We start from the raw sequence: 15,154 nt of genomic DNA, 5'->3' as shown, positions 1-15,154 counted from the left end.
TGAATGCATTTTCCGATTTTTGTAAGCATATCTGGCACAACATGCTGTGACTGTAAGGTGAAAAACCTTCAGACCTATTAATAAATACCACGTTAAATGTTTGACCCATTAAAATATACAAAAAATAAAGAATCCCTGATGGGATTGGTTGAAAACATTTGCAGTTTTACGTACTCAGATTCACATCTTTATTCTGCTATGTTTTGTGAAGCATACTTCTGTCTATTGCATTCTAAGCATCCTGTCAATTCAGTAAAAACTCGGTATTAGCGATGATTTGTGTTTTTTTATTTTAGTGCTATATTTTTATAGCATATGCAACTCTTCTATATACATAATGTGACTATGTCACCTTGTGAAGTGGGATTGCGTAAAGAGTCTTGCCAGCTTCCTTTTTTTGGGGACAGACTGCTGTTGTTGTTCAGCGAATCCTAGTGAAAGAGATTTTTGGTTAGATATGGATTCATGAGGCAAATACAAAGAGCGCTTAGATACTCAATCTGCAAACCTGTGAAACAGCAGTGGTGAGGTTTAGTGTTGTGGGTCTGCTCTTCAGCGTCCCTAGGGTGGGTGAGGGAGGAGGGGATGCAGAGGGAGACGGTGGTCCATCGGGGTCAATCTCTTCCTCTTCTTCCTCTCCATCATCCTCATCTTCATCATCAATCATCTCAAACTCTTGGAAGTCATCTTGGAAGGAGCAGACTGGGTGGTGCATATCGCTTTTCTCCAGGATGAGGGAATCCTAGAAGGAGAATGCAAAGAGAAAAAGAGTAATTGTTGATATACTAGTGATTTAGGCTGTTAAACACACTAAGGACAGAGTTTTAACATTAGCCTCGCTCATTAAAGCCTTTTGTTCTCTGACTAAATGGTGAACATGCATAAGGACAAGTAAAGAATTAAATTAGCAGCCAGATGGTGAGCAGCAAAATGTCCCTTAGTTACACGGAGGGCGTTTGTTAATGATAAACGCATCAGGACACAGTCCTCATCAGGCATGTGAATGTGTCCACACATTAAACACAAAGAATAAATCTGGCCTCGGGTGTCAGGAAATGTATTAAATGTACCTGATGTTTTAAAAATAGATACAATCTTCCAGTGTTAGTTTTTTCTATTATCCAGGAAAGATAACAGATTAAATTTAATTCTTATTGAAGGAGGACTTGGAGATAGTTAATTTACCTCACCCTGTATTTGTAAAGGTGGATCTTCTTATATTAGACCGGTAAAATGGTAAATATCTCTTTGCATTAAATGATAAACCAAAATTGTTACAGATCAAAATAATGCTTTTGTTGTAATGCTATGTTCAGACCGTACGCGCCAGAGGCAGCAGAAGCAGCTGGTTTACATGCAAAGTCAATGGTTGACGCGCATCAAGGCGAAGCAAAAGGTGCCAGAGCGCGTTGATCTTTTTGAGTTTCTTTTTGAATTTTCAGTTATTTATGTCATTCTGTTTTGTTGGTCATTGGTTTCTTTTCCATTGTGTGTTATAATTAAGCTGTGTTGCATTTCTGAGTAATTCTCTGTTTCCCCTTTGTGCCAGTCTCCTTTCCCCTAGCTCCCTTCCAGTTACCTCTATCCACACTGCCCCATATCAGCTCATTAACCCATTCTTTGTTCTGTCCCCCATATATACACCTCCTCTGCAGTTTATTATTGCTGGGTTCTTGTTTTTTCTTTGCTCTTAATGTGTGTTTTCCCTCCTTGTTTTTGGTTTTTTGTATTTTGCTTTTGGACTCATCTCTGCCTACTCTGCATTTGGGTCCACAACCATATCCACCACCAATTGACACAGCTTACTAGTTACAGTGGCATTTTCTTGTACTTAAAAAGTTTTAAATGGGCAATTTAGATCTAAGAAAACAGAAAATAGGTATCATCCAGGAAAACCCTGATCAGCCCCTCTGTAATGCTAAAATTGTATAATATAGCTGAAATGTGTTTGCCACTTGTGTGAGCTCTGAGACGCTGTTGTTGCTACAGATGTTAATTAAGAATATTAGAATAAAAAGACTGAATGTGTGCATTATTTAAATATTTACAAGTAAAAAAAAAAAAAACATTTAAAAGCAATATCTTGTTTCCATGCTCTTCTTTACATTTAGTGCTTTAAGTGGCACATAAAATGTGAAAAGAATTAAAGCATGAGTATTCTATTTATCCAAGGCATGGTATGTTGTTTCATACAAAGAGGTTGACAATATTTTGAAAGGGAGCTCATGTCAAACCATTTCTTTTTGCTCATTAGGATTGCAAATGCATTTCTCTGCATCAGCCTTATGATAAAGATAATGAACCTCTGCAGAAGGCTGGGTGATCCAGCCGACTATCAAGTTTAAGAGCAACAAAATGGAATTGGATCAAGCAGTCTTGTATTGGGTTTCATTGGTTTACCGGAAAGAACAGCACAAAATGGTTTGAGGTTCAATAAACCACAAAGTAGTCCATAACCTATACTTATGATGATAGGAGACATATAAAACATAAAAATGTTTTGTCACCAAATTTCTTAGTGTTTTATTCCCATGATCCTCTATTCCATACATTATATTTAACAAATGCTTGGATTGATTGGTCTGTTTCATCCCTTTTACAGGCGCAGCAGTTTTCCTTGCCTCTAAGTACAGCCTGTTTAATGGAGGAATCAAAGCTCACCCTCTCACCTACACCCACCACACAATTCTGCTGATGCCTGGTGCATCCACTTTCTGCTATAGAATCTGAAATGAACACTCAGCATACTAGCAGGAGAGTACCCAATAAATATGTAAACTTTTGTCTTTGTACAAAATCTCTTTTTGATTATTTATTTGTTGTGATGCAATACAAAGAATGAAAAAGGGCCATGATTTTCCATGGAGGATGGCTCAGACAAATAACAGTCATTGTGAAGTCAAAAGCCAAGGCTTGCTATGCTCCTTCCACAAACTAAGTGTTAAAACTCCACCATTTGGGAGGCAAATTATAGAACTGACACAGATCCATATCTATGAAATGCATTAGATGTCAGCGGACAACACTGCAGCGTCAGGACATATGCACAAGAAGGCCACCTGATTGACATTCAGGCGGCCTTAAAATCAAGTAAAACTATTAATAAGAATTGTGTAGGCAAAAATAAATTTCTGCAGTTTTCAGTTCCCAAGGACAACCCACCCATCCCAGTGACTATGCATCCTATGTCGATGAGCCGACAATTCCTGCACTAATGCAGGAGAGCCACTGGGAATATACTGACTCAGAAAGGAAATGTTTTCAGTTAATCAGCAAGCCTACATCTGACTGTAGAAGCACACACATTAACCTTAACCAATTATAGGGGTTCCCAGGTCGTATCAGGATAATGTTCTTCATATATGCATTTAAGCTGTTTTGTATGAGCTAGAGGAGATATAACTGGTAATAAATTCACTTTAAGGATGAGGAGTTTTTCAGTCTCTAATTCAGAGACCAAACTGCAGGCAATTTCAGCATCTCTAATTCTGTATCAAATGACTGCTGCTGCATCTGAATATGAGAGGAACAGTTACATAGAAGCTCTGACATAAAATGTTTTATTCACCAGTGCATAAAACAGATACCTTTGGTCCATCTGTAATGCCATAAAACCTACTGAGCTGACAAGCTAAAAGCAAGAAGGAATAGATCCTGTGGAGATGATCTTACAGCAAGTAACTAACATTTTACACATTGGGTAAAGCCAGGGGAACAGGTCTGAGATAGCAATAAAAGATGTAAGAATTAAAATGATGTTGACATTATTTATATGACGTTATTTTCTAGGTCGACTTTATAGCTGAACTTAAAAATGGCAGAATGTTTAAGGTAGCCATGTTGAGATTATCTAATCTTTTTGTGAAGATTTGGGGAAAATTTATTTTAGCTAGGTGCTAAATTTAAATTATACGCATTCCTGGAATTCATTCACTGTGCCTTGAAACTTGAAAACATATCCATTCATCCACTCCTTTAACATTTATAATTGAGTTAATGTAACGAGGCAATACTGTAGAACTACTACAAGTCTCTAGGGATGCATCTCTACCAGCTAAAAACGGAACTTTTTGCCCATTCTTTTTTGCTAACTCACAACAAGATTGTGACAACAAAAACTAAATCCAAACAACTTACTTATCACTCTGCGAGTTTATGTAGTTATTTTTGTCTCCAGGATTACACTGCATATTAACCGTCTTACCATTTAAATGAAATAAGGTTTAAAGCAAACTTTTAAAAGTTCGAAAAATAGGAAATGCGAATTTGCGGGGTTTCCCTTTGGTTTGATTGCCAATTAACCGAGCACCTCAAAGGCATCCTATGTCGCCATCATATTACGTTGTCATGCACGACTGTAGTAAACAGGAAGTAGAGGCTGCAATCTAGCAACGACCGTCACTACCAGCTCCGTACCATTAGCACTTTGTGCATGTGCAAGCAGTTAGTCATTCAGGTCACCATAAATAATTTATTTAAGGTAGTAAAAGTACCTATTTTTTTATCTTACATGGTCAAAATATGCTAAACTACATCTTAAATAAATAATGACCTTTCTAAGAAGACTGGATGCTTGTTATATTCTCTCTGTTAAACTGCTTATCTGAAGTTATCTTTGGACATGCTCAGAGCAGTGTCTGCATTTCAGTTGTTTCCTTCTTCAGATTATACACTAGATACTAAAATGTTAGAGCAAAAGCCAAATATAAAACTCAAAAAGACTAAATTTATGTATAAATCCAAAGCGAAAAAGGTTAGCTCTCGAAAGTAGAGTACGATCCCATTTCCAGGACAGATGGAGCATCACTCATTATTACCAAAGATGAGTGATGAAACAGAAATGATTTAAACACATTTACTTTCTCAAAAAATACATGATCTTCCTTTTACTCATTGTAGTTTAGTGCGCTTACTATTTTTAGAGAAAGATAAATCCAATTCAGCCCTCTTTATACAGTAAAATCGAGGACAACACCTAAATTACATTTTTCCCTCCCTAAAAGTAGTAAGCGTACTAAACTATAATATTTTAAAGGTTAATATTTTTTTTCCTGAGAAAATAAATGCATTTAACTCCTTTCTGTTCTACCACTCATCTGTGCCAGGAATGGGATCCTTTGCTACATCCAGGAGCTAACTTGTTTGGCTTTGGCTTTATACATAAATTTAGTCTTTTTGAGTTTTGTTTTTTCTTTCGTGCTAACCTGGTACCATGGTATATAGTACGTAATCTAAAGAAAGAAAACAACAAAAATTTGCTTCTTCAGAGCTAATTTGAAAAAGCTGTTTCCATCTTTCGTTTCAAGAATCAACCCTTTATTGCAAAAGCCAAAAACCAACGCAAATGAGTGTAAAAACTTGTTGCGAGTTTTAGGGAGTTTGTTAGAAGTTTGCAGATTCCATCAAGCTTTGCTGATGCAATACTGCAAAATACATATTAGGGAAAGCTGATTGAAATGCACCTACTCACTGCTGTAGAGGCTGGTGTGTTTGTTGTCAGTAAGATTCAATCGCACCAGGTTCACTGCATAATACTACCACTACATAGTTTTACTGGGAGCATAGTCTGTTTATGATGATTCAGTATGTATACCAAAATAATAAGGTTTGGTTTCTACCAATCATGTACATTTTTTACCACATGCTTGCTGTATTCCATACACAGCAAACATGGACTGCTTTTTCTATTGCTTTTAGCTCTTTTTCTATAAAAGATGCATTGAGGTTTATGTTTGTATTATGAAAAACTATAAAGAACATGTAAGATGTGTTCATAGGGTTGAGGGTATTGTATACTTTTAGAAATAAGAGCTTCCAGTCTTGAAATTGCTTAAATATTATCTATTCTGTTTCCCTGGTTCATTTTGGCAGTTTGCATATAAATATTATTTATACTCTACGTAATTTTCTTGGATTTCTTAAAGGAACTCTAAATTACACAATAAGCTACAGACTCAGGAAAAAGTTTTCTTTTAACATTTCAGCAGGACAGTGTTATGACTGCAATGCTATATATATCCCACGATCCTTAGACATGTTACTTCAAATCTAAATGGCCTTCAAAAGGGTTTAGAAAAAAAAAAATCATCATTAATTAAAAACTTGCTTTGGTTCTAAATTTGCTGCATCTGTAAATGTCAACATTTCAAAGTAAAAGTTGCAACGCAGCTAGAACACATAACACCGCTGCTCTGTCACATGCTGAATTATGCATAGGCTTGTGACACTCAGTCAGAGCACTGGAGGGATGGAGATGCCTATTAGAGAGACAGGAAGAAGGCAGCTGGAGGTGAGTTTAGACAGAGAGCAGCGGGGTGTCTGATTGTGAGTATGTGTTCATGTGAGCAGTTGTGAAAACAGCATGAACAGAAGGAGGAAAACTCTGCCGCCATTGTGGTTTCTCTCCCTGTCATGGTGAAATGCCGGCCTAAAAAGATGGAGGGGTATACAATTTCACCCTTTTGAGGGTTTTTGAAAGGACAGCATGGAGAAAAAATGATTAAATAAACAGGAAGAGTTAAGATGTTTACTAAAGAGAAAAAGCCAGAAATATATTTTCCTTCACTAGTTAAAGAACAGATAACAAAAAGACTAAAAACATCATGTTTTGCATGGGCAAATATGTGTGCCCCTGTTATAACAGCAATCTTTTAGGATTAACAGATTAAGAACTGAACCCCAAAACTAATTGGAAGTTATCAAAACTGGGTTGAGGCAAAAAGATAATCTCACTATTTAGCTTAACGGCTCTTCCCCAACATCAAAGGCATGCTGCCCAGTGGGATCAAATCATACTGACAAGAAACCCACAAGCCTCTGTCTTCTACACCAGAGTGATGATTGGGGGGGATAAACTGCTGCTTGGAATGATGAGCTGACAAAGTGTCATGCACCTCACTGATGCAAGCAAAATTAAACAGCATGTGAAGCACCCTGTCTATGCAATTCTGTCCCGGCTTTCTTTTCTCGTTATCTGACCGTACACACATACATGAACACTTAGAGGGCATCCGAGTGTGTGTCCTATCCATTCTGTCAGCAGGATTACTTCCTCCAGGCAATGAACCAACGTAACGATGACTAACACTGTGTCTAAACTATGCTTTCATGTTTGTGATTTGAGCAGTTGCGCTGTGTCTGATGGCTATGGATTGGTAAGAATAGTCGGAATGGCGGAATAGTCGATGTAAAAGTCCCTGATCTAAATGCCTTTCCCAATATTTTTACAGATACTGCACTAAAATGGTGGTATCATTATCGGCGAGTACCAGCAAATAGGGTAGCGATACCACTTTGAGAGCCAAAAGTTTATTCAACTATTGTCACACATTCCAGGTAGGCAATAAAATGTTCTACTAGACTTTGTATTAGTCTTTTTCCTGCTTCACAAAGGTAGGCAGCAGCTTGACAAAGCCATTATTTTACATCTTGGTAGTATGCAGTTCTTTATATATACACACACACAAGTCAATTTCAAACAGGTGGTATCGGTATGGTATCGATATCGGCCGATACTGCACAGGATTAAAGTTAAGGAAGCATCACCTGTTGCAACATTATAGTGGCACCAATCTTGAGAGTTAATGTATGCCTCAATTCTGAGTCAAAGAAAATAAAAAATAAGAGGAAGTGATGCTTTAAAGGAAGCAGAGATAAGGAGGTGGCAGCGATCAAGAAGGGAGTGTAAGCTCTGTCTCTAGGCAACGCTCTGTGCAGGGAGGAGGGAAAAAACACTTGGGAGGGAGGAAAGAAGGAGGATGTCTCTGCATAGCAGCAAACTGCACTGGGTCACCCAGCTTCTGCTGCAGCCATGGCTCAGCGCCACTAGCATTAAACATTAACATCCAACAGGATAGACAGACAGAGAAATGGAGAACAGCTGAAATAAGATGACTTCATAACTTAACTAAAGAGTTTAGCTGACTTACAAGAACATACAAAATGTCCTATTTAGGCTTTATCTAATTGTTTTCTGAGTATGATTATTTTTGACAGTAGAGGGTTTATACTTATTAGGTCATGCATGGTGCGTAAAGTGGTAAAGCAGCAAAGGCAGATAGGTACAGATTTTTAAAACAAAGCTTTATATGAAGAAATAGCAGATCCACTTAGTCACTAAAGTGCCACTTTTAATTAATATCAGTCTGATTAATGAGATTGCAGTTTATTGAACCAAAGCGCCACAAAAACTCTCTTTCCTTGCCATGTAAGTTATTTGCAATTACTAAGTAACCAATAAACAGTAGAGTAACTAGCTTCATTATGTTACAGCTAATTGTTTCAAATCCCAAAGACTTGGTTCAGTTCCTCGGTTCACAGTCTCAAAATGTACCTTTTTTGTGTACCGTAATTATAAAATTATAAAACAAAAACCACTTAACCGCACTTAAGAAAAAAGTAAATCCTAAAATATACTCTGTAGAAGGATAGGCATTTATATTATGTTTGTTGTTATGAATTTGTAATAAATATCAGTGTCATGATTAAACTCCGAGAAATACTCAATATTTGTTTCTACTATTATTTCCAATGTTTGATCCAATAAAGAAATGATAAATTCCTAAAATATGATTAAATCCAGTTACTTTCTTCAGTTTAGTTAGAATATTTCCAATTCTTTATCTAACTGGTGCAAAAGCCTTTTGAAATGGGTCTCTCTGATTGAGGCACTATGATTACTGTGCTATGCAGTGCAGGTGTATTAAGATTTTTTTTATCAAAAATTTGTTTTACTATCACCATATTACGACGTAGTATTAGGGCCAGGCTAGAGATTTTATTTAATTTTTTTATTTTATTTCGAGAATAAAGTTATAATATTACAAGAATAAAGTCTTCATATTACGAGAATAAAGTTGTAATATTATGACAACAAAGTAGAAAAATTACGAGAATAAATTCATAACACCAAAACCTGTTTCAGAAAGAAAGCTTCAAGCTCCACTTAGATACTACCCAATTTAATGCTAGTGTGCTAAAAGATTTTCTTATTTGTCAAACTGATGCCAAAGTACAACTTCACATTATGCTCAACATTCCTCATTTTAGGGAAGAAAGTGCTTCTTTTAACAAAATCACAAAATTTAAGGTCCATATCGCCAATTGCTAACACCAGACATTGCTATCAGAAGCTATTTATAACTAAGATTATGTCTATTTTAGGAGCAAACTTGTCCCTTTTATATACTATGTACTAATTAAATTATACAGGACACCTGTTTATATGAATAAAGCTAGGGCTGCAACTAGTAATTATTTTTCAAATCGATAAACTGTTGATTATTTTATAGATTAATAAATTAATAATTGATTAGCCAAAGGTTCCATAAAGAAGACTTTTTACCAAATTAAACCAGGTGAAACTAGAACTTTTCCACTTTAGGAGTTCTGGATAGAGTATATTGACAGGTGAAAACATTTTTTGTTATCCTAAATGCAAAATGATTTTTTTTTTTTTTTTTTTTTTTACAGCTTTGGTATACTTACTGCTCTAAGTGGGTTGCTCTGTCAGCTAAAGGCATGTTTTAGAGTCTCTATACTCTAGTTAACAAGTAATCAATTACTGAATTAGTTGACCATTAGTGCAATAATCAATTAGTTACGATAAATCAAATTCATTGATTCATCATTCATTGTTGCAGCCCTAAATCGAACTTAATTAGATATTAGTATCCCATTTCAGGCAGATGTTTATTTATTTTTATTTTTTTTAACATATGATACAATGGGAGAACAAAAAGCACTATCCAAAAATAAAACAGACAAAAAATTTATCCGTACATAGAAACTGATACATTTAAGAAACAAGTAATTAAAAAATAATGAAGATTGTATTAGTAATGTATAAATTAGACAGTAAATATGTATGTGGGTAAATAAAAAGTCTAATTAAAATGTATTATGACATTTAATTCTCACTGCCAAATTTATCTACACCTTACATTTATTATTGCTTTTTAGTCCAAATACTTGTATACCAATTAATTTACTGAGCATTTATTTATTTATTTTCAATCATGTCAGTGCTGGTCCTCCGTATATATGTTCCCTTTTCAGTATTGATATATTTTCTTTCCATGGTGTGTATATGCCACAACTTAACTGTACTGTTCTTAATGCAAACATGTTACAGGCAATGTTGGGTGTCATATTAAGAACCTACCAGGTTTGCTTTTTTTGTTGTATTGATAAATGTTTACTTGTCACTTACAGGCACTTTATGAACAGAGGTGGGTGTGTGTCTGTCTGTGCACTTATATAGAGGTTTACCTTTTCGTATGGATCAGAGTCGTAATTGAGTCCAATCCCACAGTCATCTGTGATTTCCGAGAGGTCTTCATCATCAAACTCCTCTAGGCTGATGTCATGGGAAGGCCTAGAAACACACAATGGAGACAATATTAAACGTGCATTTGTAAGAAAATATTACAGCAATTTCTTTTAAGATGGGACTTTCTTTGATTTATACCCACAAACAACCAAACCCATGTTTACTGAGACAACTTGCTTTAACTTACTGAGCCAGATATTCCTTCTTTCTTTCACTAAAAGAACCACAATACCCACTCATGTACAACAATAACGACCTAAATGAATACTCAAGGATCAGTAGGGCATAATGTGCATGTGTTGAGGAAGGAATTGTTAAAAGTTCCATTTTATGTCAGAGTTTCTTAACTTTCTTTTACAGCATCATCACTCCACAGCAGGGGTGAAACTATGTATCTGTAATGAGCCAAAGGAACTCTGGTATTGTAAGCTTTATTTCATCTGCGCCTCATTACGTCCAGCAGCCTCATAAGACTGCAGCAGCTGCCTTGCATTTAGTCAAAAGAAAAGCTGCATTGCAGCTTTCCTGCAAATATCCTTTACCTCTTACCCTGAGATCCAAAATTAGCTCCCTTTGTTGGTAGGTTTCCATGTCTGCACAGTGTGTGTGTCTTTACTCTTTTATTTATTTTTCTCTCTCATTTGATCCTATTAAATAAAAAAAAACTATGGCTAGATGTAATTGGAGTGGGACGGGGATGCATCTGGCAGTCTTAAGACCCCCCCCTTGAAACAGTTAGGCACCCTAAAGCCTCCCCATCCCCACACCAGCAGTTTTGGCGTTGATCATTATTGATTCATATTTTGTGTTTCGTTATTATCTGATTCAGTCAGATCAAATTGACACATTATGGCTTGATCTATGTGTTCTCGTGTCCATCAAATTACTGCTAGATCTGCACTACACATTTTGTAGGGAAATAAATCCCTAGAACCTTTAGCATACACTGCAATATTATTGTTCAAATTCAGAACTGGGTGTTATAGGGGCAGCTGAGGAAGCAGCATCACCAAGTGACACTAGAGTCTAAAAAAAAAAGGGGCAACTTTATGTACCTGCTTCACCATCACCAGACAGTGGTTCCAAAGAAAGAGAGGCCTTAAGGCAAACACAATACCACAACTGCAAACTATGTGCAGAGTCAGAGACAGACTGGCAGCACCAGACTGTCAGCCTGCCTTATTCATTACCAGAACAGGACTACAACAGGGTAAACAACCCATTTCATAGCACCCACGGAGACAAACAGAGAGCAGAGCCTGGTGAGTTTGTGAATACACAGGAACTATTAGAAGCAGCATTACCCAGGCTGAGGGTAACAGTAAGCCCTAAATGTTGACAAAAAAATGGCTGATAGTTAACGCATTTGTTATTTCAAGGCTGGAATATTGTAACTCTTTACTATCAGGAAGTCCACAAACTGTAGTTAAAAGCCTTCAGCTAATCCAAAATGCTGCAGCCAGAGTTCTGATGAGCATTAAAAAGATAGATCAAATTTCTCCTATATTAGCTTCTCTTCATTGGCTTCCTGTTAAATCCAGAATAGAATTTAAAATCCTCCCTCCCACACGTAAAGGATACAATAACCAAGCCCCAGTCTTACATTAGGGATCTGAACATTTCTTAAGTTCCTGACGAAACACATTACTCAGTCTGCAGGATTACGTGTGGTTCCTCCAATTTAGAATGGGAGGGAGATCTTTTAGTTATCAGCCTCCTCTCCTGTGAAACCAACTACCAGTTTTAGTCCATGAGGCAGACACCCTGTCTACATTTTAGGGTATATATACCTTTCCTTTTTGATAAAGATTATAGTTAGAGGGGCTCATGTTATCCTGATGTATCCATATAGTTATGCTGGTATAGGCTTAGACTACTGGAGGACATAGGGACCACTTTTCACCATTCTGTTTCATTCTATTCAACCTCTTATTGTATGATCTCTCTGCTTTATCTTATGATAGCTTCATGTAAAAAAAAAAATGTAAATCCCTTTATTGTCTCATAATCGGGAAATTCACTCTCTGTATTTAACTCATTCCCTTGGGGAGCAGTGGGCTGCCATTGTGTGGCACCCGGGGAGCAGTGTGGGGTTAAGGGTGTTGCTCAGAGACCCAGAGTAAGAGGTTAGAGCACAAGCGCACTGCTCTAACCACTAGGACAACACACCACTGGTCTGTTCCTGTTTGGCTTCCACGCCATCCCTGAGAGGAATATCAGCTGTCCTACTGCCATCAACATCTTTGTTTATAGATGTTGGAACTTTGCCTGTTTTTAAATGTAGTCCTGCTTCTCTGACTGGGACTAACTGTATGTGCTCTCTCCTAATTGTCTGACCTAGGAACTGGCTTGGAGCTCGCTGACTGGCTGTGTCTTTCCTGGATGGGGCCTCCTGTTGAGCTGGTTAACGGTTATCTTTTGTATCTCTGCTTTTGTATGTTCTTTTCTATATTATCTGCTTGAACTCCAGTCAGTCACTGCAGGAACACAATCCCACTCATGTTGGTGCTGCTGGAGATTTCTTCATGTTAAAAGGAAGTTTTCCTCTCCAGTTTTACTACTAGCATGCTTGCTGTGAGGGATTGCCTTCGAGTCAATGAGTCGATGAGTCGATGCAATCAGCTGGTTTTCCTTAGATAGAAAAATTTGAACCAGTCTGACTGTATGATCTGGTTGAATTGCCTCTGTATAGTGCCCTGAGATGACATTTGTGAATTGGCCCTATATAAATAAACTGAATTGAAATTGATTGAATTTAGGTCACAGCTAATAACCTACAGTAGACCTGCAAGAAATGAGAAAGAAGTTTAAGCATCATCAGGCTCATCATGAGCTGGTCATGAGAAACAGAGGGGCTTTCATTTGAGCTTAAACTTAAAAGCCCTGGATGTAATTGAAAACAGTGGGAACCCACTTTGGGAACTTCTAGCTAAATGTGTATTAAGATGTGAATGCCTAGTGGATGGTTCAATGAAAACTAAAGCAATTAATGTGCCTTAACACGTTAAAAGGTTCCCTAGATTGCCACCTTCTTTATCATTTCTCCAATTCTACATTTGAACAGAAAAAGGGTTTGCATCATAAAATTGTAACATAATACATCTGCTGGTGCTACAGTAGTTATACATTTAGATGCAAATGTGGGTGGGCTTCTTCCGTTTTTTTCTGTGTTTATTCCAAACATACAATTTTGGGTTAAAGGTTCAGCATTTAAATAAATAAATAAATAAATAAATAAATAACTATGGCAGTTTATCACTACCTTACCACTATTTTTCTTTTTCAAAACAATATATGTAACATTATGTAAACTAAACTATTTGAATAAGCACACAGTTTTATTCAAAATAAAATACAGAAACATTTTATGTATACAGTAATACCTAAAATTAATTTAATAACAGGACAAACTATGAAGGTCTAATAAAGGTTTGTAGATGATGCTCTGTTATATTTTCAGCTCTTGAAAATAGGTTTTCTCTAATTTATTCCAGCTTAGTTTGGCTTTTCATTTAATAACTGTTGAATCATTAAAATAATTTCATAAGAATTTAGTAACAAACAGTATTTAACCACATATAAAACCATTATATCCTGGTATCAATAAATACATCATATTTGTATTATTAGTACCAGTATTTGCAGTTTCTCTTCGTACTTATAAATTAACATTATCAAAAATACACAAACAACACTTGTAATTAGTAAGCCGAACTAGTATTATATTAAGATACAATGTTTGATTATTGATACTTTTCGGAATATTAGTATTTTTGATAACCTAACAATTGACATATACCCTAATGGGAAATTAAAAATCGCTAGTGAGCATAACATTAGGTATAGCAAATTTTAGGGAAACCACAAAGAAGAGAGTGATGATTTCAAGGATCAGAGGGGACATAATCTCTTAAAAACAGTCTTGCAAAGTACACCCTTTTTATGGTAGAAATAGCCACACAGGGCAAGCTACTGATGTCAATCTATTTTAAAAAATTTGATCTTGCTTCCAGGAAAGACAAATTCGCCCTTATCATCATAAAAAACTAAAAATCATATGGTGGAAAATTTAGAAGCACCAACCAATGCCCCAATGGTAAGGTACTGCTGTTTCAACGGTAACAGCAACAAGCTACAAGCTGTGGGCCTGTTAAGCAGCAAACTGTGCATACTTTTGAAATCAGGACATCACAAGGTAAAATGTTCTACATAATAAAAACTTTTAAACAGCTATTAAATTAAGCAGTTGTTTATTATTTTTAATAAGTTTGTAATGCTATGTGTATGTAGGAAAATCAAAGTAGCTGTTTTCAGTCCAGTCAGTGTTGGTGCTGACCAGTGGCTGATGCACTTATCACTAATCACTGATCATTGAACAAAATGCCAATTGGGAAATGATCTGCTCTGGCCAGCCACTGCCTGCTCCAACACTAAAATAAAATCAGATTGTTTTTTTCCATGTTCATTATCAAATACATAAAAGCTATGTTTTTCCACTTGCCCACTTGACCACAAAAAATTAGGAAAAAAAACTGCCTTTATTAGACAGTACATGGGGATAGTCAATCAATAGTCAATCAATTCCTATGTAATTTTTTATTTTATCATATATGCTACCACTGTTGAAAAACTTGCAGGTTTTTTTGGGAAATAGGCATAGATTGATTGATTATTGATTCCATCAGACAGCTGAACTGTTGAAAAAACTAAATCATGTCACAGACTCTGCATCACACTGAAAACACCAAACCAAAATACTGCATATTTGCACCATATATATTTAATGCCCTGAACTTCGATATCCATGTTTTTTCTCCCACATTT

At 36.3% G+C, this 15,154-nt stretch overlaps 1 protein-coding gene across 2 annotated transcripts in view; it reads right to left on the bottom strand.

Moving 5' to 3' along the window:
* mapk8ip2 (mitogen-activated protein kinase 8 interacting protein 2) overlaps positions 1–15,154 on the bottom strand; it is a 39,421-nt gene that overhangs the window by 12,454 nt on the left and 11,813 nt on the right. For both annotated transcript variants that reach the window (XM_015381917.1, XM_015381919.1), the window contains exons 2-4: positions 10,270–10,375; positions 509–742; positions 353–431 (exon numbers count right to left, since the gene is read on the bottom strand). In XM_015381917.1, the coding sequence (XP_015237403.1) occupies positions 353–431; positions 509–742; positions 10,270–10,375 (419 nt within the window). The remainder of the gene's footprint in view (positions 1–352; positions 432–508; positions 743–10,269; positions 10,376–15,154) is intronic.

Source organism: Cyprinodon variegatus, unplaced genomic scaffold, assembly GCF_000732505.1.
Source record: "Cyprinodon variegatus isolate N-32 unplaced genomic scaffold, C_variegatus-1.0 Scaffold244, whole genome shotgun sequence".
Taxonomy (NCBI): domain Eukaryota; kingdom Metazoa; phylum Chordata; class Actinopteri; order Cyprinodontiformes; family Cyprinodontidae; genus Cyprinodon; species Cyprinodon variegatus.
The sequence above is the reverse complement of the archived record's forward strand: the minus strand, read 5'-3'. Positions and strand labels throughout refer to the sequence as shown.